Consider the following 22,034-nt stretch of genomic DNA (forward strand, 5'->3'; position numbering starts at 1 on the left):
ATGATGATGTGCCTTNGACTTAAAAGATACCGTCCTCCAAGTGGGAATATATTGAGACATTAAAGTGAGGTAACATTTGTAAAACTACGCACACTTATACGTGTTAGTACTCTGCTGTCTTGTGAAGGCAAAACCCAGCCAGCATACTTACTATAAATAATTGCCAACCAACATTAATCTTAAGACATCTAATTCACCCACGGTGAGAAAAAAGAAGAAAATTTTAGTTTTTCTAAAGCTTTTTTTCTACTCCCATTTTCAATATATTTTGTCTTGTGCGTTGGAAACATCATTTGGCAATTCTGTGCTTCTTCTCTGCGAGTAAATAAACCTTCTAGCGCAGAAAAGAGAAAAATTAAATATGACAAGGCTGCCCCTTAGTGGTAACTTGCTTACACACATGCACGCACACCACCCCACGAACTATTTTTTAAGTATTTTTTATTGATTATGCTATTACAGTTTTCCCAAATTTTCCCCTTTTATCCCCCCTCTCACCTGCCCCCCAACCCTCCACCATCCCCCCATTTAGTTCATGTCAATGGTTTGTACATATAAGTTCTTTGAGTCCTCTGTTTCCTATACCATTTGTATCTTTCCCCATCTATTTCATGCCTACTAATTATGCTTCTTCTTCCCTATGCCTTTCCCCCCCATTCCTCCCTCCCCCCTCCCCACTGAACTCCCTCTGTGTGATGTCCATTTCTCTGATTCTGTTCCTTTTCTGGCTGTTTGCTTAGTTTTTGTTTTTGTTGTTTTTCTTTTCTTTTAGGTTCATTTGTTGATAGTTATGCGTTTGTTGTCTTTTTATTGTTTATATTTTTATTTTCTTCTTTTCTGAGATAAGTCCTTTTAATGTTTCATATAGTAAGGGCTTGGTGATGATGAACTCCTTGAACTTGACCTTATCTGAGAAGCCCTTTATCTGCCCTTCCATTCTAAATGCAAGCTTTGCTGGACAGAGCAATCTTGGATGCAGGTCCTTGTCTTTTATAACTTCAAATACTTCTTTCCAGCGCCTTCTTGCCTGTAAGGTTTCTTTGGAGAAATCAGCTGAAAGCCTTATGGGTACTCCTTTGTAGGTAACTCTTTACCTCTTGCTGCTGTTAGAATTTTCTCTTTGTCTTTAATCTTGGGTGGCTTAATGATGATGTGCCTTGGTGTGTTCCTCTTTGGGTCCAACTTCTTTGGGACTCTGAGCTTCCTGGACTTCCTAGAAGTCCATTTCCTTTGCCAAATTGAGGAAGTCTTCCTTCATTGTTTGTTCAAATAAGTTTTCAATTTCTTGCTGCATCCTTCTCCTTCTGGCACCCCTATAATTGGATATTGGAACGTTTCAGGTTGTCCCAGAGAGTCCTCTGCTTCTCTTGTTTCTTCATTCTGATCCAGTTGAATGTTTATTTTTTCCTTTTGTTCCAAATCGTCGCTTTGAATCTTGGTTTCCTTCTCGTTACTGTTGGTTCCCTGAATATTTTGCTTTATTTCACTTTGGGTATCTTTCATTTGTTCTTTCATTTCTCAACCAAGCTCAATCAGTTCTGTGAGCATTTTGATTACCAGGGCTTTAAATTCTCCATCAGTTCAGTTGGCAATGTCCTTACCACTTAGTTCTGAGGTTTTGCTATGTTCTTTCACTTGGGCCATATTTCTTGGTCTTGGTGTACCTGTCTGGTTGTTCTGGTTAATTTTTTCTCTAACTCCTTGGTTGTCAGAGTTCCATGCAGTTTGATTTTCTGGTGCTTCAGGTTGTTTATTGATTTTAGATTGGTCGTTATCCTCCTTTTGGTTGTGAGAGGAAGCGAAGGGTTTCTACCTATGCCTCCATCTTGGCCGGGACTCCCACAAACTACTTTTTTAGGCTCTATGAACTGCAGTTCTGTTTAACTCTCCCCAGATGTGGGATTCTTATTACACATTGGGTCTTAAATTTATGCTGTAAGATTTTAATTTAACTGTAACTCCCCTTAAAAATAGAGTCTGTAATGTCCATCTTTATACCAATAATGATAGACACCAAAAAACATATTTTGTCACTATTTTTATTGAAAATATTTTTAAATAGTGATGACAAATCACTCTGAATTGCCTTTTACTCATAAAATTATTCTGTGCTTATTTAAAATGATGGTAATTCATCAATATCCTGTCCATTCAACTGCTGTAGAGAGAGACTCTATTCTGAGATGTATCACTGCTTCTTTATTTGAAACTAGAAAAATACTGCCTCGCTTAAGTAAACTAAATGTCTTAAGATGTACAAAAAATTTTTTAATGAATAACTCCTAAGTATAAGTCTAATAAGTACTAATAAAAATAGGGTTGGGCAGAATGACAGTAAGGGGCAGGACAGAGAAAAACAAAATAAAAATTTGCTTGTCTTATTTTTAAAAAGCAACTTTTTCTAGGGAGTCCTTTACAAGTATAAACAAAAGTATATATTTTTATTAAAATTAGAGAGCAAACATGAAAGTGATATATTGTACTAAGTCTGACATGTAGACAATAATGGAACTAGTTTGCCTATCCTGAGCTAAGAGATGGATTGACTCTCTGTGTTTATCTCCTCTATTTCTGCAAACACTTCACTATAATGAAGGGAAAGAAACTGTCTTTGAAAAGCTACTCAGCCCCCAGGACAATGGGAATGGACCTGAAGTCAACAGAAGATGAAACATCCCAATAAGTGTCGGGAAGCTGGGAAGTGGACAGAGTGTGGTTCAGAGCAGGAGTCCTTGACCCATGTGACTGAGAGCAAAGGGGGCCCAGGGCACTGCCCAGGGGAAAAGGGAAGTAAAAACCTCAAAACACAGAGTTTCCATGCAGCCCCCAGGCCCTGTCCCACACCCACACAGGGCAGTACCAGCACACTGAGTTCTCCCCTCACTGGCAGAAACACAGGTTAATTTTCCAAAGAAACAGAATGAGCACAGACCAAACAGAATGGGGCTGAACTCGCAGGAACTGGGTGAAAATCAGCTCAACGTGGTTCTCTGCACCCGCTTCATCCATTTTACTCCCGAAATGACAGCAGACAGAGGGACGTTGCCTCAGGCAAGATATTAGAGGCACATTCTTTGGGAAAAGTGTAAGCAACAACTTGGGGGCTCTTCAGAGGAAAAGCTTCTTTATGACCTAATGAAGCCCATCTGGTGACAGCCTTAACTGGGGCTCACAGAGCTTCCAACCGCCTTTATTTAGTATCTTTCTTATATGTATTAAGGCCAGCCCCCGATCAACAGACATCTGAGGAAATTCTCCAGCAGGCAATAGAGATCAAACTAAACAGGAAAAGAGAGAGAGACAGAGAGAGACAGAGCGAGAAGATAGGCCTAGAAAATGTACAGACAATGCAGGTTACTGGAAAAAAGTCTATATTATCTTGAATAAGTGCAGGATTTCATGAACACAAAATTAAACATAGATAAAAGTTAGAGGGATTAAAATATGATAATCAAAACTAAATATTCAATACAAATATTAAAAAATAAAGTTTTAGAAATAATTCTAAAGTAGAACAAAGATAAAGCAAGCTAAAAACTGAGAATTGTTTTTAAAATTAAGAGATGATTTAGTATAAAGATCTGAGACTAAAAGGATTTCTAGAAGAGGAAACAGAAAAACGGAGGAGAGAAAAGGGGTGAAGAAATCACACAGGAAGATTTCTCAGAACTGAAGTTTCAAGTCTCCTGATTGAAAAGCCACCTAAACACATTGAATGAAAAGACACATTCCAGAGAGTTGAATGCAGAAAGATCCATCCAAAGCAGAGGATTAAATAAACATCCTGAAAGTTTCCATAAAAACAAAACAGCTTCTGTATCAAGCACTGGGAATCAGAATAGCATTGGATTTCCCAACGGCAAAAGTCCAAAACAGATGATTAAAGGACACCTGAAAATTTGCAAGGATAATGAGTTTCCTCTGAGAATACCACACCCAGCCCAACTACCAATAAAGTGTGAAGGTCTCATAAAAAATATATTGGGACATGGAAGCATCCAAAGATGATAACTTCCCAAAGACACTTTCTTAGGAGAGTACTGGAAGATGCATTTCAGCACAACAGAGCAGTCAGAAAAGAGGAAGGCACAGTATATAAGAAACAGAGCTGCCAATCAGAGGAGAGCAAATGGAAGTTCCAGGACAGCGGCTGAGTAGTAGACTAAATGCAAATCTGGGCTACACGGCAGCAAGTAGCTACAGGAACTGGTTGTCCCAGAAAACAAAACTGAGAATAACCGCCACANTTCCAGAGAGTTGAATGCAGAAAGATCCATCCAAAGCAGAGGATTAAATAAACATCCTGAAAGTTTCCATAAAAACAAAACAGCTTCTGTATCAAGCACTGGGAATCAGAATAGCATTGGATTTCCCAACGGCAAAAGTCCAAAACAGATGATTAAAGGACACCTGAAAATTTGCAAGGATAATGAGTTTCCTCCGAGAATACCACACCCAGCCCAACTACCAATAAAGTGTGAAGGTCTCATAAAAAATATATTGGGACATGGAAGCATCCAAAGATGGTAACTTCCCAAAGACACTTTCTTAGGAGAGTACTGGAAGATGCATTTCAGCACAACAGAGCAGTCAGAAAAGAGGAAGGCACAGTACATAAGAAACAGAGCTGCCAATCAGAGGAGAGCAAATGGAAGTTCCAGGACAGCGGCTGAGTAGTAGACTAAATGCAAATCCAGGCTACACGGCAGCAAGTAGCTACAGGAACTGGTTGTCCCAGAAAACAAAACTGAGAATAACCGCCACATCTGACCACGTATAAATAGTACAGAGAGGGCTTTCATAACGCTTTTGGAAGATTTGGCAAGAAGAATTAATAGCTACATTAAAAAAAAAACACTAGGAAAACAAACAAAAAAGGCGATTGTTAACTCTAAGAAAAACAAAAAGGTCTATGAGAATGGAAAGGTAATCAACGTAGAATGGTCATTACACAGCAGTAATGATGAGAACACAGAATATTTACTTAAACCCAACTGTGCTATAAATATATTGGCAGGATGGTAGATGGAGAAGAAAAGAAAGTAGGAGAGTCTTCCAATTGTCACAACGAGAAGTCAAGTACCAGAAAAAAAGCTAAAAAGAAAACTGGTTTTTGGGAACAAGAACTAGGAATTGCACAGGGGCAAGCTTTTCTTTATAAGCTTTTTATCACTGTCTTATTTTGTAATCTACTTTGGTGTGTAGTCCTGATAAAAGAAAATAAATATAAAAATGAATTAAAACTAAGTTTAGAAAAAAAATAAATCAGGCTATTGCAATAATAAATTCATCTTAATGCATCTAAATGTTACCATGGAAAACGATGGCAGCTAATCTTAGTAAGAAAATAAAATGCAGGGTTAGCTTTCACTAAAGAAATAGGGCTAGAATAGCCATCTAAGAAAAATTAAATAAATTTTTTCTTGAATACATATCATATACCACAGAGAACAAATCTTTTCATAGTTATTCAATAGTACATATATGTGTGTGTGCACATACATATATAGACAATTACATATATTATTTCCCACGAAGTTTAAATATGCAATTTATAGTAATCCTTATTAATTTATAAATTGAAATACCTACATGTATATAAACGGTAAAAATTCTTAAGGAAACATGCATCTGTTTTATGAAAAGAAAAATAAGAAGCTTATGGTAAATGAAATCATAATTAGTTTCAAATTATTAAATAAATGTATGTCCAAGATGAAGAGTCACAATGATTTGGTCTCATTTTATACCTCACCAAGCACATGCTTAAAATGTTTCCAAGTAATTTCACCTTGGAGGTTATATCTAGAGTGTCTGTTTCAGGTGTTTTCCTTTTTTAAATTAATATCGGGTTTCTACGTGCAAAGCCCTGGACAGTAAGTCTAACCATTGTTGAAGATGCAGTTCTGGTGAATGTGCGCTCTTGGGATTGCCTTATGAGGAGGCAGAGCCCTCTAAACTAAGAGACTGGCCTTCAAAGTGCTGCCTTCCATCTCTTACATCTGTGATGTTCCGGGTAGTGGCCTCCCAAGCTGGACACTATGGCAATCCACCAGGGGCAGGAAAAAATAGGAAAATCTTTACTTTGATTTTTTAATGTGCTCCTTTATGTTTTATTTCCGTTGACTTCATGCACTGCGGAAAAATGGTGCAGCGATATATATATATATAGAATTTATAAATCAGCATATAATGGCAGTGTATTATCAAAAAATGTCCTGATGAAACGTCATGATCAAAGTATTTAGAGTCACCAATGTGGAGACAGCTCCCTACTTCTGGTTGGTGAACCCCCAATAGTCCACAAGAGTAATGCAAGTGTGCGTGAAACACAGCAGCATTAAAATGCCAACGGCTGGATTTTTCACAGCCGTTGACATTTGTCACCCATATGGTGCAGACTGTGTTACAACTGTTTAAAATTATGCGCTCGCATGGTGGTCATAAAAGCTCTTGTTGATGAAGCAATGGCCACAGAAAGAAAATCCCAAGAGACCACTGGTTTAGAAACTAAGTTCTCAACCGTCCTAAGGATGCTTGATTCTCTCATATGGGCCACATCCAACTCAATAGTAGCTACTAGTCACATAGACATGTCAACTTAACTAAAATGCAATACAGTGTAAGACTCACATTCTCAGTCGCCTTAGCCACGTTCAAGTGTCCCAGAGTCACAGGGGCCTGCCGGCTGCCATATGGACAGTACAGATAGGGGGCACTCTCATCAGTGCAGTTAAGTTCTGCGGGACTGCTCTGCTCTATACTAATCTCCAGAAATTCTCGAAAACTGCAAGACCGTTATACTTACTAACTGTCACTCTGTCCTTATCCCCCAACATGATGTTGTTCGGCGTCAGGTCTCTGTGGACGATCCTCTTCTCCTTGTGTAAGTACCGAAGAGCTAAGCACAGCTGCAGACAGCAAAGAAGAAGCCCATTTTATTTCTCCCAATACACGTGTAGCCGCTGATGTCGACTGCACATGCCTCTAAGGCATCTGCTTGGATCGTCACCGTGTGATAGGAAAACTCAATGAAAATACAAATATCATATGATCTCACCGTTACCAGGATTCTAAACAAACCAAACAAGCAAGCAAAATACGACCAATGACACTCAAATATGGAACAGGCTGACAGGGACCAGAGGGGAGAGGAGAGAATATCATAGGGGAAAAGGGAATGGACTCACATGAACAAGTATAAAGGACACATGGACAATAACTAAGGGTAGGGGGTGGAAAGGGGAGGGAGGCGGGGAGTATGGGGCGGGAGGTGGGCAGGGTTGGGAATATAAGACAGAAACCTGTACGTGAACAAGAATTAAATAAAAATTATATTTAAAAAAAGAAAAAAGAAAGAAAATAAAAGTGTACCTGAATAAATATTTTCCATAGTCTTTCTTCAGTAAAATGAAGTTGTTTCTCCTTCAAGGAACTGAAATGCTCTCCCAGAGGGGCCCCTTCTATAAGCTCCATAACTATATACAACCTATCATCTATGTAGAACAAAAACACACAAAAAGGTAAGAAAAATGTAAGCTCAATAAAGATACTTTGGAAACACTTAGGATTAGAATCTGAGCTTCCCGAATGGTATGCAGGGCACAGCACCGGAGTTACAGACGCATATTAAGATTGAATCCACTCAGCCATGAAGGGCGTGGGGGTGACAGAGGGGGCCGTGGGCCCACTGGGGCCCAGCAACAATCTCTTCCAGAGATAGGCTGTCTCCAAGCATAAGTTTACACCAGCAAATATCATTGTCTATATAGGCTGTGATGTGGAATGGTTGAAGGTGCCAAAGAGTTAGCTAATGATCCCAAATCATGGAGGACTTTCTGAAGACCATGTAAACCAACCTTTTCTCTCAATTGCCTAATATTGACCCCTAGGTCAAGTCAGCCGTTCAGAAAACTGCATTTTAAAATGCACTGTCTGTGGTCTGTTCGATTCACTTTTCAGATTTTTGCAATGGAATCATGCCATGGTCTTGAAATGAATAGCAGAGCTGAAACCCCACCCGGAACAGATATTTCTGTACTGCCCCTCAGCAGCAGAGAAAGCTGGGCCTCGGCTGGTTTCATCTAATGGAACCTAGAAATCTCACAGCTGATTGTGTTCGTCTCTTTGCGCTGCATGCTAAGAAACAAAGAAGTAAATTCTACTTCCTTCTTCAAAACCAATATGAGACGACTAACAATGGTACGTAATAGGTATCTTTTTTGGTGTTTTGGATGTATGTAAAATGGGTATGTGCACAATATTTACAAAGTCAAATCCTACTATACGTGGTTCTGCACCTTACAGGTTTTTCATTCGACATCCTCACGTGTCAGTGTACAGAGACCCACGCCATTCTTTCTGCTGGTTACGAAATAGTCCACAACACACATGGATCACAATTTATGTAATCATTCTCCCAAGGACAATCATTTATACTGTTTCCAATTTTTCACAATCCCAAGAAATATTTTTATATGTGCTATTCTTACCTCTAGGCTTTATTTTTACTTTTCTCACATTTTATGTATTTTTGAGCTACTTCCATCTTTTTTGGAAGCAACCAAGATATAAAAAAAAACTTTGGGGGGCTTTAATTTTTAACTACCACAAGTCGTGCCACCTCAGGACAAGGTAGAAGCCAGCCTGTATCTCTGTATTACAGGACACGCAGTAAATTACAGAAAAGTATTCTAAGATCAAGAACCAACAGCCAAGGGTGCACGATTTACAGGAGACTTTCAGCGCTGAGTTCCTCCGAGTCGTCAGGGGGAAGGGGGTGGGTAACATCACAGCAAGTCCAAGTACACACAGCTGGCTTCACAGGAGTAACTATAGAGGGGCCTGGAGAAAACCCCAAGGTTTGCCTTATATTTCTTAAATCTTTCTTCAAAAAGAGGTTTACTTCAAAAGTTCGTATGTGACGTTCGTCATTTTAAGATTTGTCAGTACTTATATTGCTTCAGTCAGAAGTCCCATACTATTTTAAAGAATTGACTGTTTTGGCTTTATCTCAACGTTTGGATTCTGCATTCCATCATCCTTGCAAAGCCTACTAGTCTGCAGAATCAGTCAGGGCCCCATCGCCACCTTGTGGCGATTGCTGGAACTTCAGGCAAAAGAAATCAAAGATCTGGCCCACTAGCAATGTATTTTGGAGGTGAACAAAGTCATCTAATTCAAAGATAACAACTTTTGACTTTTTTCCTAAAAAATCACTATCCTTAAGCTTTCCTCTCTCCTGATTCTAAGTGATTTTTATGTGTATGTAAACAGCTGTAACTACTATTCTGGTTTGTTCACTCCGGTATCTCTCCCGTGAGGGTCTAGGTATTTTGCACACATCTTTAGCTCATTGATTATGTCACTGTTCCACCGATCAGAGAAGCCATGCACAAGATGGTCGTCTGTCACTGAAACAGCAAAGAAAGTAGAGAAAATAGATGGCCAAGCTTATCTTTTGGCATCCAAATACACAAATGTGTCACAAAGGCACATCCCCTTAATTAAAGATATCATGAAAATCGTACTCACTCTCCAGAAAAGTTTTGTAATAGCGTACAACATTGGGATGGTAAAGCTATGAGAAAATAGAAAACAAATGTTACATGCCTTCAAAACACAAACTGTTTTTACAGATAACTTAGTTGGATTTCATACTTGAAAACAACAAGAAAAAAAGTACTGTATTTGTATTTATTTATAAAACCAAGCACTTTAAGTTATCACCTAATTCACATTTTTTCCATGATTCTTTTTATTTGCTACTTACAAAGCTAATCTGAAAATAGCAATTTCCTCTATAGCCTTATCAAATAGAATTAAAAACTGATTGTGCCTTATCACCAAATGTAACCAAAACCGTATTGTAGAACTAGAGGGAACCTGAAGAACCCATTCAGCCCTCCCAGCCCCACCCCCACACACAGACTGCAGAGAGGAGAAAACAAAAAGGGAGCAATTATGTCAAATATATTCATTCTTGCTCTTTACCTCTCTTCACCACTTAAATATTGATATTTGCATGCACTGTTTATGTCTTGTTACACGGTTTGTGTCTTTTTATGCTTCCCCAAATGATTAATATGATACAGAAATAAGAGTTATTAACTCCATTTAAATCTTAATTACTGACAAGGGCTTCCTTCTTGACCTAACTTTCCTGGGGCTTCTCTGGGCCCTCTTTCTGACTAGGCCTCATCCTTGGCCCGCTCAGGTTTGGAAAAAATCCCAACAGGCCAGCTGAGTAAGAATCTTCCTACTCCTTCCTACTTCCTACTTCCTATCCAATCAAGTTCCTCCCCACCCCTAAGCCTCACCCTCATTATCTAACCAAGTCTCTCATTCCCCAACCTGGATACTAACCAAGTTCCTCTAGTGACTTTCCACCCTCTGACCCCTCACCCTGCCTTCTGCCATAATTCCCCAGCTAACCCCCTGCCTTGGGAGTCGACCCCTATAGCTGTAGACATTCCTTGCCATTTCAAAGTTCTCATCACAAGGAAAACAAAAGTTGTAACTATGCGGGGTGATGGATATTAACTAGACTTACTGTGGTGATTGTTTCACAATGCATACAAATATTGAATCATTGTGTTGTACAACTAAAAGTAATGTAATCTTATAAGTCAATTATATCTCAATTTTTTGAAGTATGCAGTACAATCTCTCTGGACATAGTTTATCTCAGGATGTGTTATAGAATTTCTACTTTAAAAAGTCATTTTTTACAAGAATACTCAAATTTTCATAGTTTTTTATTTATAATTTGAGTTTTAAGATAAATTGAAACCTGTTTCATCTCAGAATAGTCGCCATTTTAACCATAAATGCCTTGCATCTCTTTTTTTTGTTTCTTTGCCTTTTTGAAGGGGAGTCTGTTAGCTTTTCCCCAAAAACCTAGCATCCGACTCCTCCTTGGCAACAGAGGTGGAGCAGGACATGGCTTCCCAGTCAGCGGTCCCATCTCTCAGCCTGGAGCTGAGAGCCAGGAGCCGGCCTGACGCTCAGCCCGCACCACTGGAGTGAGAGGGAAGCAGGCACGCCTGTGTCGAGCCCCCTGGTGCCCTTCCTCTTCCCACCGTGGACATGAACGTGCCCCTGGCAGTTCCAACCATGCAGACACAGGCCATGCCTTAGATGGCAGCAGAGCAAGGGCACAGCAAGACCCCCCCACCCCCCGAGTGTCTGCATGCAGCAGAGGACGTGGCCCCCCAGGAGCTCCCACCTCAGGATTCTTCCGGGAAGGAGAAAGGGCCCACTGCCTGTGAGCCTCCTTGTTACTGCAGCTTAATCTCAGTCTTAACAGTGCACTCACTCTTCCACTCTAGTCCCACTCCTGTCACTTCTGTCTGTCAGTGCCCCTCCATCCAGGCCTCCAGGTCACCATCCTCTCCATGGGTTCGCTTCTCTGGGGAGAGCACAGCTGTGCAATTTTAAGTTACCTTGAGGCCGAAGCAGATGCCTCATGTGCGGCCCCACCCTGACACTTTCTTCTCCTAGGAAGTAGGCTACAAAGTAGTCTCCCTCATCAACTAGCAAGTGGCCAGCAGATTTTAAACAATACGAAAGCCGGCAAGCAGTCAGAACCATATCCTCTAGACCTGGCTCACTGGGCAAGACTGCACAGATTTCAGTTCAAATGAAGACACAGGATCGGCTTAGGGCAAAGCCCTGTTCCAGCCTGTGTTATAATGGAACGGCACACTGCCAAAGGTTGGGTTATCCTAAGCGTGAACAAACTCAATTTTTAAAAAATCTAATCTATTACTATATAAAAGTCAACTATAGAATAAGCTACTGATGAGAGTAGTTATTATCATTTGGAAATTGGAGTAAAACTGTGATGCCAGGGCATTCGTATTCACGATGACCTCTACGTCCCAGCACGGGAGCTGTGCCAATTTAGCTGGAGGAGAGCGGGGCACAGTGAGGTTGGTGGTTCTCCACGGCAGTTACAAATGAACGGTGTCCGTAATGAATGTACCAGAAAGGAAAGCTGAGAAAGAAACCAACGCGCTCTTGGATCACAAAAAGAAATCCCATTTCTCCTCTGACATGCTTATTTTCTCCCCCAAACAAACCTTCATCATGACAGTTAATTAAGTTGCTCCATTATGACAGAATATTCTGCCCATGCTAATAAATAATAACCCATCTGGAACATTCTCGTTTTAGATTTAATAAGCCATATTTGAGGAATGTTAACAGCTTGGTTCCACTTGACAAAAGTCAGGGGACTCTTAGTCATATTCTGGTGCATGTAACTTAGTAACCGAATATTCTACAATATAACAAGAGCAAATGGATATGTTCCCAGAGAAGAGGAGAATTTCTCATGTGAGAACCACCCTGTGCTGTAAACTCGGCAGTTCTGCACCCCTTTGCCCTGATACAAACTCCAGACAGTGTTTCTATGGTTCAATGGCAATCCTTAAGAAAACGAGCTGGCTACAATATCACCACCTTAATATCAAGGATTTTAAACAAAAACAGTTCTTACAATCATGGGCACAGTTAGCAGAAGAACTGTACTTCCTTTTGATAACTTTTGTTTAAGGAAAACTCCTTCATAAACTAGAAAAACACATACCTGCTCTTTAATTATGGTTAATTCGGAAACTATATTCTTCACACTGCTGTCCCGGTCTTTTTTATCCTTTCCAAATGCTGGGTTATGCAAGTTGACCTCTTTCATTGCTAAGAGATTTTGACCACTACGCTTTCTAACCTAATAAAGGCAGGCGGGGGGGCGGGGGGGGCGGGAAGGAATGAGGTGGAGACAGAGAAGGGAAGAAAGAGGTACATTAATAAGGTCACATGATTAAAGCAAGTCATTTAAATAAGTCAGGGAACCTTTAAAATTCTATCTGTGTTTACACTAAGCGCAGCTTTATAAAATTTGTATTTACGGGGTCCATCTGCAATATTCAGTAGGATTTTACTATGTAAACACAGAATCATTGGTGTGAATGTGGAGAAGGTGTTATGCAGTGGGACAAGCCTTTTTGACTATTTTTTTGTGTGAGAGAGTAATGACAAATGATGGCTTTCTTCAAGTCAGCGACCAATGTCTAGAGCTGAAGGTTAAGACAACACTGATGCAGCTATATGATGTACAAAAACAGTCATTCTAGTTTTACATCTATTTTCCACTACTTTCCCAGGAGAGGGATTCACTCAACTGCCGGTGGGTGTGCAAGCGGGATGCCTGGTGTGCCTGGGGACACCACAAGTGCCCCCCACTGGCAAAGTCACCTTGTAAACACAGCCAAAAGCTCCACTTCCAAGATGATCCAAAATTGCATAGTTGCCTATGTATTTCGAAGGAGCTTTATTCTGATTAATGCTTTCAATATTTTCAGCAATTTGCTTCAGTTCATCCTCCTAACCATAAAAAGAAAAAAAAAAGATGGGTTGCTATGATGAATTCCATCCTGACCACAAAGCAGCCTGCCAAAATTTAAAACTCAAGACTTACCGCTAATAAATTGAACTTTGAGACCAATTCTTCATAAGCACTGATGTCACGAACATAATGTCCTATATCAATGAAGATCTCAAACAAGTCGGTGGGGAAAAGTCTACAGAGAAAAATACACACATATATTTCATGCGGGATTTGGAAACTGCTGGCCAGTCCTTCCATTTTAGATCTAGCTCATTCACAGATTGATTAAACAAAATTAACTTCCATAAGTTATCGACAAAGTTGGGGGAAGTAATACTCACCAGCTTATCTCACAAAAGTAAACTAAAACTACAGTTTGTATGGTAAGGAAGAAACAAATGCAAAGCTCTAGAGGCCTGCTGTACAGCATCCTGCTTATAGTCAACAGCACTGTGTCGTACAATTAAATATGTGTTAATAGGGTATATCTCATGTTATCTTGAGATATCATGATCTTTACTACAATAAAAAATAAATATGAGCCCTGTCTGGCATGGCTCAGTGGACTGAATGCTGGCCTGCAAACCAGAGGGTCGGCAGTTTGATTCCCAGTCAGGACACATGCCTGGGTTTCAGGGCACATGCCTGGGTTGCAGGCCAGGTCCCCAGTAGGGGGAGTGTGAGAGGCAACCACACACTGATGCTTCTCGTCCTCTCTTTCTCCCTCCCCTCCCCCTCTAAAATAAATAAATATAATCTTTTAAAAAAGAAATAAATATGAAACAGATTATACAAATACTCTGTAAGATATTTGGGGGTATAAGTATTAAATGTATTACTAGGGAATGTTTACTGAGCATTTATTGAGTATTGAGCACTTTAATAAATGCCATTTGAGTCAGTCCTCACATTAACCCTAATGGATAAATATTAATCTAATCTTAATGTTTTATGAAAATCAAATATAGTCAAATACAGGTAAAGGAGAAAAATGTGGGTTCCTGCATCACTTCCAAGGTGCTGGCTTCTCAGCTTATTAAAATCCTTAAATCCACTTAAAATAGATGCTTTAGGGAATTAAAGTGAAGAATTTTAATGAATAACTAATTTCATATCCTTTTCTTCCCCTAAATTCAAGCATCATATAGAAATAAAGTAACAACATAAAATACTCCAAGATTCTGAAAAATGATGTTACATTAAGTCAAGGTTTTGTTGCTGTTCTACCTTGTCAGTAACATTCCGGTAAGACCTTGGGCCTATGACTTCGACTAGCCTGCCCAACAAAACAGCACGCAGACCACACGTGCGGACAACTGGCGTCCACTTCCCAAGGCGGCGATTTTCTGATTTTCCGCTGTGCTCGCCAGCACCGCCTCCCGAGCCAGCAACACCGGCCCGCCCCCCTCCCACGAGCGGTCCTGCCCTATGAAAGACACCCAGACAAAGCCTGCCTTTCTGTAAGTGAATATAACTACCCTGTATTCTGCGGGGCATAATGTAACTACCCCGTATTCTGCGGGGCATAATGTGCACCCAAGTTTTTGTGGGCATTGTACATGGGATTCTTATACCCATTATTATACCCACAATATGTAATCCTTATACCCACATATACTGCGCAACCTTATTTTTTCCTAAAAGATCTGGGCAAAAAAAATGCACAACATACACGGCAAAATACAGTACATCAACTTTGACAGGTATGAATGGGCTAAAACAAGCACATATTCTTGATGTCATACATTTAAAATGTTGATGTCTAAAACAGAGAGAGGAACTAAAACCAGAGCGGTCACGTGTAATTAAGAAGAGCTGTAACGATATAGTGATTCCCGCTCTTCCACCCTTTTGCTCATTTTCAGGGCTGCGACCACACTAGGAGAGCTGGGTTCCAACTGTGGATTCCGAGAGATGAAGACACGTGCTTTGCACACTGACTCATTCTTCTCTGACTCTTTGGATCACCTAAGCCAGCTGCGTGGACACAGTCCCATCTTGGGACGGCAGGTCACTTAAAACTTCTTAAGCTCATACCTTTTGAAGAGTGGTCTGTTCCTTTCCATACTGAAGAGAAACCTCAAGGCTCTGAAAGCATAACACTGGAAAAGAAAAGGATGTGTGATTCCCCAAAGGCAGCTCAAGAAATTAAAGCATTTCAGGCTAGAATCACCATGAAGTAAACACTGAAGTGTTTGCATTGCGAGCGTGGCTGATCTACGTGGGAGCCGATGCTTATTTTTAAGAAAGCGTTTATGTGGTAGAAACGCTAGGGATCTTGGCTTTGCTCCACTCAGTACTTGTCATTAATTCCGTTCTAGAAAGTACACAACGAGCACAGAAACAAGAAATAAAATTCCTACGTTGAGAAAACCAAACGTCCGATGATTTCCAGGAGCTCGGGTTTATTTTGTTTCTAGCCTGCTGTGTATGCCTCAATATTTACATGGTTTCTGTGAGAAAATAAACTCTAGAAACCATGTCGTGTATAAATAGCCACAGGCACACTGGACTCAAACTTGACCAATTGGTCTCTTGAGGAAAGAGTCCTCAGCGCTCCCCAAATAGAACAATCTACAGTAACTCCTGCGAACACTCAGGAAGAGGCCTGTGAGACTTTACTGGAGAGAAATAAACTTCTGGCACTTTGCAGAGCTAAGAAAATGAAAGACAGCCCCCAGCCTGCCTCTGTACCTGCACAATAGGCCACCACCGGGGTGATCGGGGCCTGGTGAACTCCACTCTATCACCCCTATATCTCCAAGTGGCCCCTGCCGCCCACTGCTCAGAAAAGCGCACAGGACACTGCATAATGCATCCCCTTCTCAGCCATGAGGCCCCGCCTCCTGAAGCACCCCTGCCCCCGGCCACACAGCCCAGCTCCACTGAGCACCTGAGTGCTCAGCTGTAAGCTCAGGCCCCCACACTTTGCACATGCGGTTCCCTCTGCGTGGAATGCCCTTCCACCCCGCAGCAGATGCCATCGGTACCCCACGCCCATCCCCTCAGCCACTTGTCAAGATCTTTCCTCAGCCATCAAGATCCATTTCACAGGCTTTCCTTTGTAAAAGGGCAATGTTAGTGATTGTGGTCCATGCTTCATTTTCCTCTTATTATTCTCTGATGTGCAAGCATACATGTATTTTGAAAATAGAACTTACTGATAGGCAAAGAAATATCTAAATAAAGTCACCTACTTCCCTCCCACAGAGAAAGCGCTGTTAAGCCTTTTACCTTCATCCCATAGCACTGGCCCCCACCCCCACCAGGCCAGCCTCACTTCCCCAGGTACTTTCCCTCACAGTCAGTGCAGGGGCCGGCACCAGGCCATAAATTCTAACCACTGTAGATTGCATTAGCAAAGCTTCCCCTGATTTCAGTAACTTGATATTGAAAGGGAATAGGCATCTTCATTACCTGTAATAGGTTAGTTTTTGCTGCATTCTTTTGTTTGTTCGGTAAAATTAATTTTGCTATTGTATATACACCATTTTCCTGGAAGAATAAAGGGGCAGGTTACCAGTGATAACGCCACAGAGACAAATGAGCATAGAGAATCAACTAAACAATCTCAAAAACACAGGCTATGTTACAGTTAACATAATCTTGGAACTGTAAGTACATGTGGCAAGACAATGCTAAAAATGTCAGTGTAACTTTTACACTCCAAAGACTAGATCCACATTCTTGAAATTTCAGTTGTCTTTAAAGAGTATAAATAATAAAGCATGTCAATTCAATGTGACTGAAATGCTTTAGAAACAGAGAAGGGGATAAAAAGGAAGTTAAATATCTTATTGTTTTTTATACATTGCATTTTAAATATCTAATTATGAAAAAAACTTCTCCCTTTATAGTTTTCGATTAAACAATGCATATAAGTTAATTATTATAGAAATAATTAAAAAATAATAATAGATTAAAAAAGAAAATGGCCCTGGCTGGTGTAGCTCGGTGGATTAAGCACAGGCTCACGAACCAAAGAGTCGCTTGTTCGATTCCCAGTCAAGGAACACACCTGGGTTGCAGGCCAAGTCCCCAGTAGGGGGCACACGAGAGGCAACCACACATACATGTTTCTCTCCCTCTCTTTCTCTTTCCCTTCCCCTCTCTCTATAAATAAATAAATAAATAAATTTTAAAAAGAAAAAGAAAATGAAGGTTTTTCATGAAAACATAGTCAACATCTTTCCAGACTTCTGCTAATGGACTCACATGAACAAGTATAAAGGTCACATGGACAATAACTAAGGGTGGGGGGCGGAAATGGGAGGGAGGTGGGGAGCACAGGGTGGGGGTGGGCAGGGCTGGGAATATAAGACAGAAAGCTGTACTTGAACAAGAATTAAATAAAAAATAATTATATATATATATATAGGAATGAGCAAAACAAACTTATTGCTACTTTTCTATTACCTACCAAATGTATAATTTAGTAAACTCTCCTATATGTGGACATTTATATTATAACTGAAGATCTTTCCCTGCCTTAGTGCATTTAGTCTTTTTAGCTATTCAGTGAATTATTCTACAATTTTCCTATTTTATACATGATGAAACCAAAACTTAAAGAAGCTAAGTCATTTTTGCAGGGTCCCAGCCAGCAAGTGATGGTGAGAGAAATTATTTTAACAGCATTTGCTTCCGTGCCAGCCTCCCTCACCAGATGTTTCTCCCTCACAGTCAGTACAAGGATCGGTGCTAATCCCAGAATTCTAAGAATCACAGATTATTTTATTAAATTTTTCCCCAGATTTCAGTTGTTCCACAGACTACCCCCTGATTTGCTGAGCTTCTCCCTCAGGACTCTGATTTTGGGCGACCTGCTCCCTAACTAAATTTCATGTCCCTATATGTACTTTGAAGTTGAAGTTGAATATATGAGGTCTGTCCAGATGGGATCTGGCCATGTCATATGAAAACCAGACATTTACTGAGGAAGATACAGGAAACATTATACATAAGACAATGATGCCTCAGTCCCCTTCAAAGTAGGCATCTTGGGACCTCACACAATTCTCCCAATTGCCAACAGCTGCCCCATCATAATTTTTTGAACTTGATGGACAGTCTGAAATCTCTTCCCTTTCAAAAGTGATTTTAGTTTTGAAAGAAGCCAGAAGTCACAGGGCCCCAAATCTTGGCAGCAGGGGTACTGAGTCACCTAGATGATTTGATGTTTCACAAAAAAAACACTGCACAAGACGTGATGCATGAACAAATAAATGCATTGTCATTATGAAAATGCCGATCACTAGTTGCCTACAGCTGTGGCCTTCTGAATCACTGAACAGTTTCTAAAGAGGAATGTTCAAGCTTAATGCAAAATTTGATGCAGATCCTTTGCTCTACTCACTCAATCATTGTAAGACAGCCGCACAGTATAAATTCCCACTCGACTGCATCTGTTGCCCCCACTGACTAGTACAGTGAGTTCGTCACTGTTCACACGTGCACATTCCAGTCCACTCTCCTTGGCTGCCAGGCTACATCAATATCGTGCAAACCATTCTCATTACATTAACAGTGGCTGGATTTCTGCTGGACAGATCTCACATTGTATTGAATAAAACAAAAGTTTTTTCTGTAAAATTCAATAAGCAGAAAGTAACTTTGACAACAGAAACCCATACAAGGGTTGTATAGGTGTATGTATTTATATTCAGTTGACATACACGGTCGCAGAGTACACACTCGATGTACTCTTAAAGTGACTCCTTTCCTTAACTCATGTACACTACGATATATGCCCAGAATTAAAGTAAAGCAGACAAGCTTTTTTAGAAAAGAACGAAAAATGGAAAAGTCCACACATAACGGAGGGGGGAAATCATCAATTAACCACATGACAGTTCTTTCTAAGCCAAGCAACCCGAAAGAAGGACAATATAAAATGGTAATCTACAGGTTAAATAGGACAAATTACAATATTTTAAAACCCCATGATGGGACCCTGAAAGTGATGTTCTGGGATTCAGTCAGATGTGGGCAGGGCGTCCGGGCGCTCACCTGAACCACCTGGTGGGCGTTGGTGTCGTTGAGCACCAGCTCGGTGAGGGCAGCACAGCAGGCTGGAACGAAAGCCGGCAGGTGAACAGTCTGTTGCCACCGTGACTGCGGTTTCGCACAGGTAACAGTGATACTCCAACCCTAGGGAATTCTCTCAGCAGAGTCAATCCCCCCAAAACATTAATGTCCCTCTGGCACAGCTCTGGGAGAAGGGAGGCTGACTTTTAACAGCTTCCAACTCTCCTCTTCACATAATGGGTGTGCCAGCACACCTCACAGAAGCCTTTAATTAAGCAGCTACTGTGCACCAGGAGTGCTGCATGCGCCTGGTTCATTGTAACCCCAGCGCCCTACATGTGCCTGCCACTTAGCAGGTGATCAATACATACATTTGCAATGGTTGAAAAATTGAGTACTTTAAATATGTTATCCAAATTAACTCTTATAATCAGAGCATGGACTAAGCTCACCAGTTTAACTGATGAGGAAACTGAGGTTCGGAGAAGTCATTCACTGAGGCCTCGGGACTAATGAGTGGAAGCGGCCAGGAGTCTGACCCCAGTCTGCCAGGCATTGGGCTCCATGCCCTGGGGTGAGTAGGAACACCCTTCATACAAGCAGCTCTTTGCAGCCACCATGGCGGCCTCCAGGGGCACTCCTTAGCGAGCTGCCCCTTGTCCAACCAGAGGTATGCTGAGTCCTAGAGCACAGAGCATCCAAATAGGATAGTGCCATTCTATGGAGCCCTCACCACGGGCCCTGCACTGTGATATAAATTTGCGCCCTCCTGTGATTCTCACAATAGCCCTCATGATCACCAGCACCATTGCACATAAGTGAAACTGAGGCCTGGAGAGATTGAGAAAAGCCGTCCGAGACCACGTGGCCAACGGTGGGTGCAGCTGAAACCGACACCCCACTCCTAATCCCCGAGGCTGTTAATTTTTTACTGAGGTATAAAATGAGCTGTGTGCAGTGGGCATCTCTTAAGTGTACAGTGTGATGGGTCACTGCATGTCTCTACCCTGTCACCACTCCAGTGAATGCACAGGATGCTTCCAGTCCCCTGGCGCCCCCTGCGCCCCTCCCAGGAGATAGCTTATCATTCCACATGTGGGCAACCGCCCTTCTGACCTCCGTCACCATCCGTCTCTTCCACTCTTGTGAGAGGCCTCTCTCTGATGGTAGCCGGGTTATGAAGACTTCCCCGGGGGAGCCTTCAGGGAGGGAATCCCCAGTAAGAGTCTTTACACTGAGATGAGGCCTTTCAGAGGGAACCGGGGTGACAGTTCAAGCAGAGGGGATCCTACTGCCCTCACCTCAAACAGCTGCGAAGGAACAACTCCATTCTCCAGGAGGAAAGAGTAGGAAGCAGAGAAAGTCTGCCCCTTCTCCTCCCCTCTCTTTCTCCCCCCACCCCACCCCCCATGTCTGCTCATCCCCTCTCAGGTCCTGCCCGCCCTCCTGTGGGTCCAGCCACGCTTCTCCGTCCCTTCCCACGGGCCACTGCCGGGCACCCGGCCCAGTCAGCCTCACTGCATCCCTACTTGTTCCAGAGACCAGGTGTCCTTTACAGGGCCACGGCTACCCCACTGTTCACGGCTGGGCCATGCTGCCAAACACCGCGTGCGTGTGTTCCCACTTCTGCTTTTGTGTGGATCCCACACAGGGAGCATCTCTGGCGTCCCTTTAGGAGCTCACAAGGCACCAGGGAGGCACTCCCTTGCTCCTGGTGGAATGGGAATGTGTATTGTAGAATCTCCTGTAAGGAGGGTGCCCCAAGGTCTAAACGATGGTAGAAACCATGATTCTGGCTGCAGATCAAGGCGCATTCCCTAGCCCAGCTTCACCAGTGATGAAGCGAATATTCTGCTCCACGTCTGACTTTGATGCGGACTTCTGGGTGTGTCAGAATGTGGGAGGGAGAGGGAAGTCTGTGGCATCACCAACCTGCAAGCCCAACACCAGTCCCAGCAAGTTTCAGGCATCCGCATGGATTCGATTTCACATTTTTGAAACTTGTAAGCTGTGCCTAACTAATATTACCATACACATTTTATAACAGAGAATAATAAGGCAGTATAATAAACAGTGTCAAATAGCAAGACGTAATAATGTGATATAAATACCCGCTTGAAGAGAGAAAGTATTTTCCTGTATTTCTCGAGGGCTTAAATCTTCCGACAGATGGAGCTGCTGGATTCTGCCTGCGGCGTTTGCGCTGGACAGGCTTCCAATGGAGGAGCGATCGGAAACAAAATTCCTGTCTCTGGAAGAGAAACGTTAATGCACAGATCAACTTGTCAACCTTCCTTCCTGGTCAGTGCTTTCTGAGTCCTGTTTAAGAAGCCTTTGCAAAAAAAAAAGAGGGAAGGAAAGAAAAAAAAGAGGAGAGGAGAGAGGAAGGGAGGCGAGGGGAGGGGGCTCTTTGCCTCCCCGGGTCGTGACGTTTCTGTTGTGTTATTGTTATCGTTTCACCCTCCAATCCACCTAGAACTGATTCTCAGATATAGTGTGAGGCAGGGCTCATTTCTTTCTTACTTCACATGGCCACCTTTGTATTTGAACTCGGTTCTGCTGCAGCGGATTCAACTGAATACACCTGAATCTTCACCATTTCGCCTTCTTTTTCCAT

The 22,034-nt window shown here is 41.8% G+C and overlaps 1 protein-coding gene across 5 annotated transcripts in view; it reads right to left on the reverse strand.

The window, feature by feature from the left end:
- Window positions 1-22,034, reverse strand: part of NEK10 (NIMA related kinase 10) — a 186,657-nt gene that overhangs the window by 107,807 nt on the left and 56,816 nt on the right. For all 5 annotated transcript variants that reach the window (XM_037070713.1, XM_037070716.1, XM_037070711.1 and 2 more), the window contains exons 13-22: window positions 21,529-21,668; window positions 19,400-19,461; window positions 16,808-16,885; window positions 15,428-15,492; window positions 13,481-13,583; window positions 13,258-13,386; window positions 12,593-12,730; window positions 9,535-9,580; window positions 7,375-7,496; window positions 6,809-6,911 (exon numbers count right to left, since the gene is read on the reverse strand). In XM_037070713.1, coding sequence (XP_036926608.1) covers window positions 6,809-6,911; window positions 7,375-7,496; window positions 9,535-9,580; window positions 12,593-12,730; window positions 13,258-13,386; window positions 13,481-13,583; window positions 15,428-15,492; window positions 16,808-16,885; window positions 19,400-19,461; window positions 21,529-21,668 — 986 coding nt within the window. The remainder of the gene's footprint in view (window positions 1-6,808; window positions 6,912-7,374; window positions 7,497-9,534; window positions 9,581-12,592; window positions 12,731-13,257; window positions 13,387-13,480; window positions 13,584-15,427; window positions 15,493-16,807; window positions 16,886-19,399; window positions 19,462-21,528; window positions 21,669-22,034) is intronic.

Source organism: Sturnira hondurensis, unplaced genomic scaffold, assembly GCF_014824575.4.
Source record: "Sturnira hondurensis isolate 20B ecotype Veracruz unplaced genomic scaffold, ASM1482457v3 Scaffold0019006, whole genome shotgun sequence".
NCBI classification, from domain to species: domain Eukaryota; kingdom Metazoa; phylum Chordata; class Mammalia; order Chiroptera; family Phyllostomidae; genus Sturnira; species Sturnira hondurensis.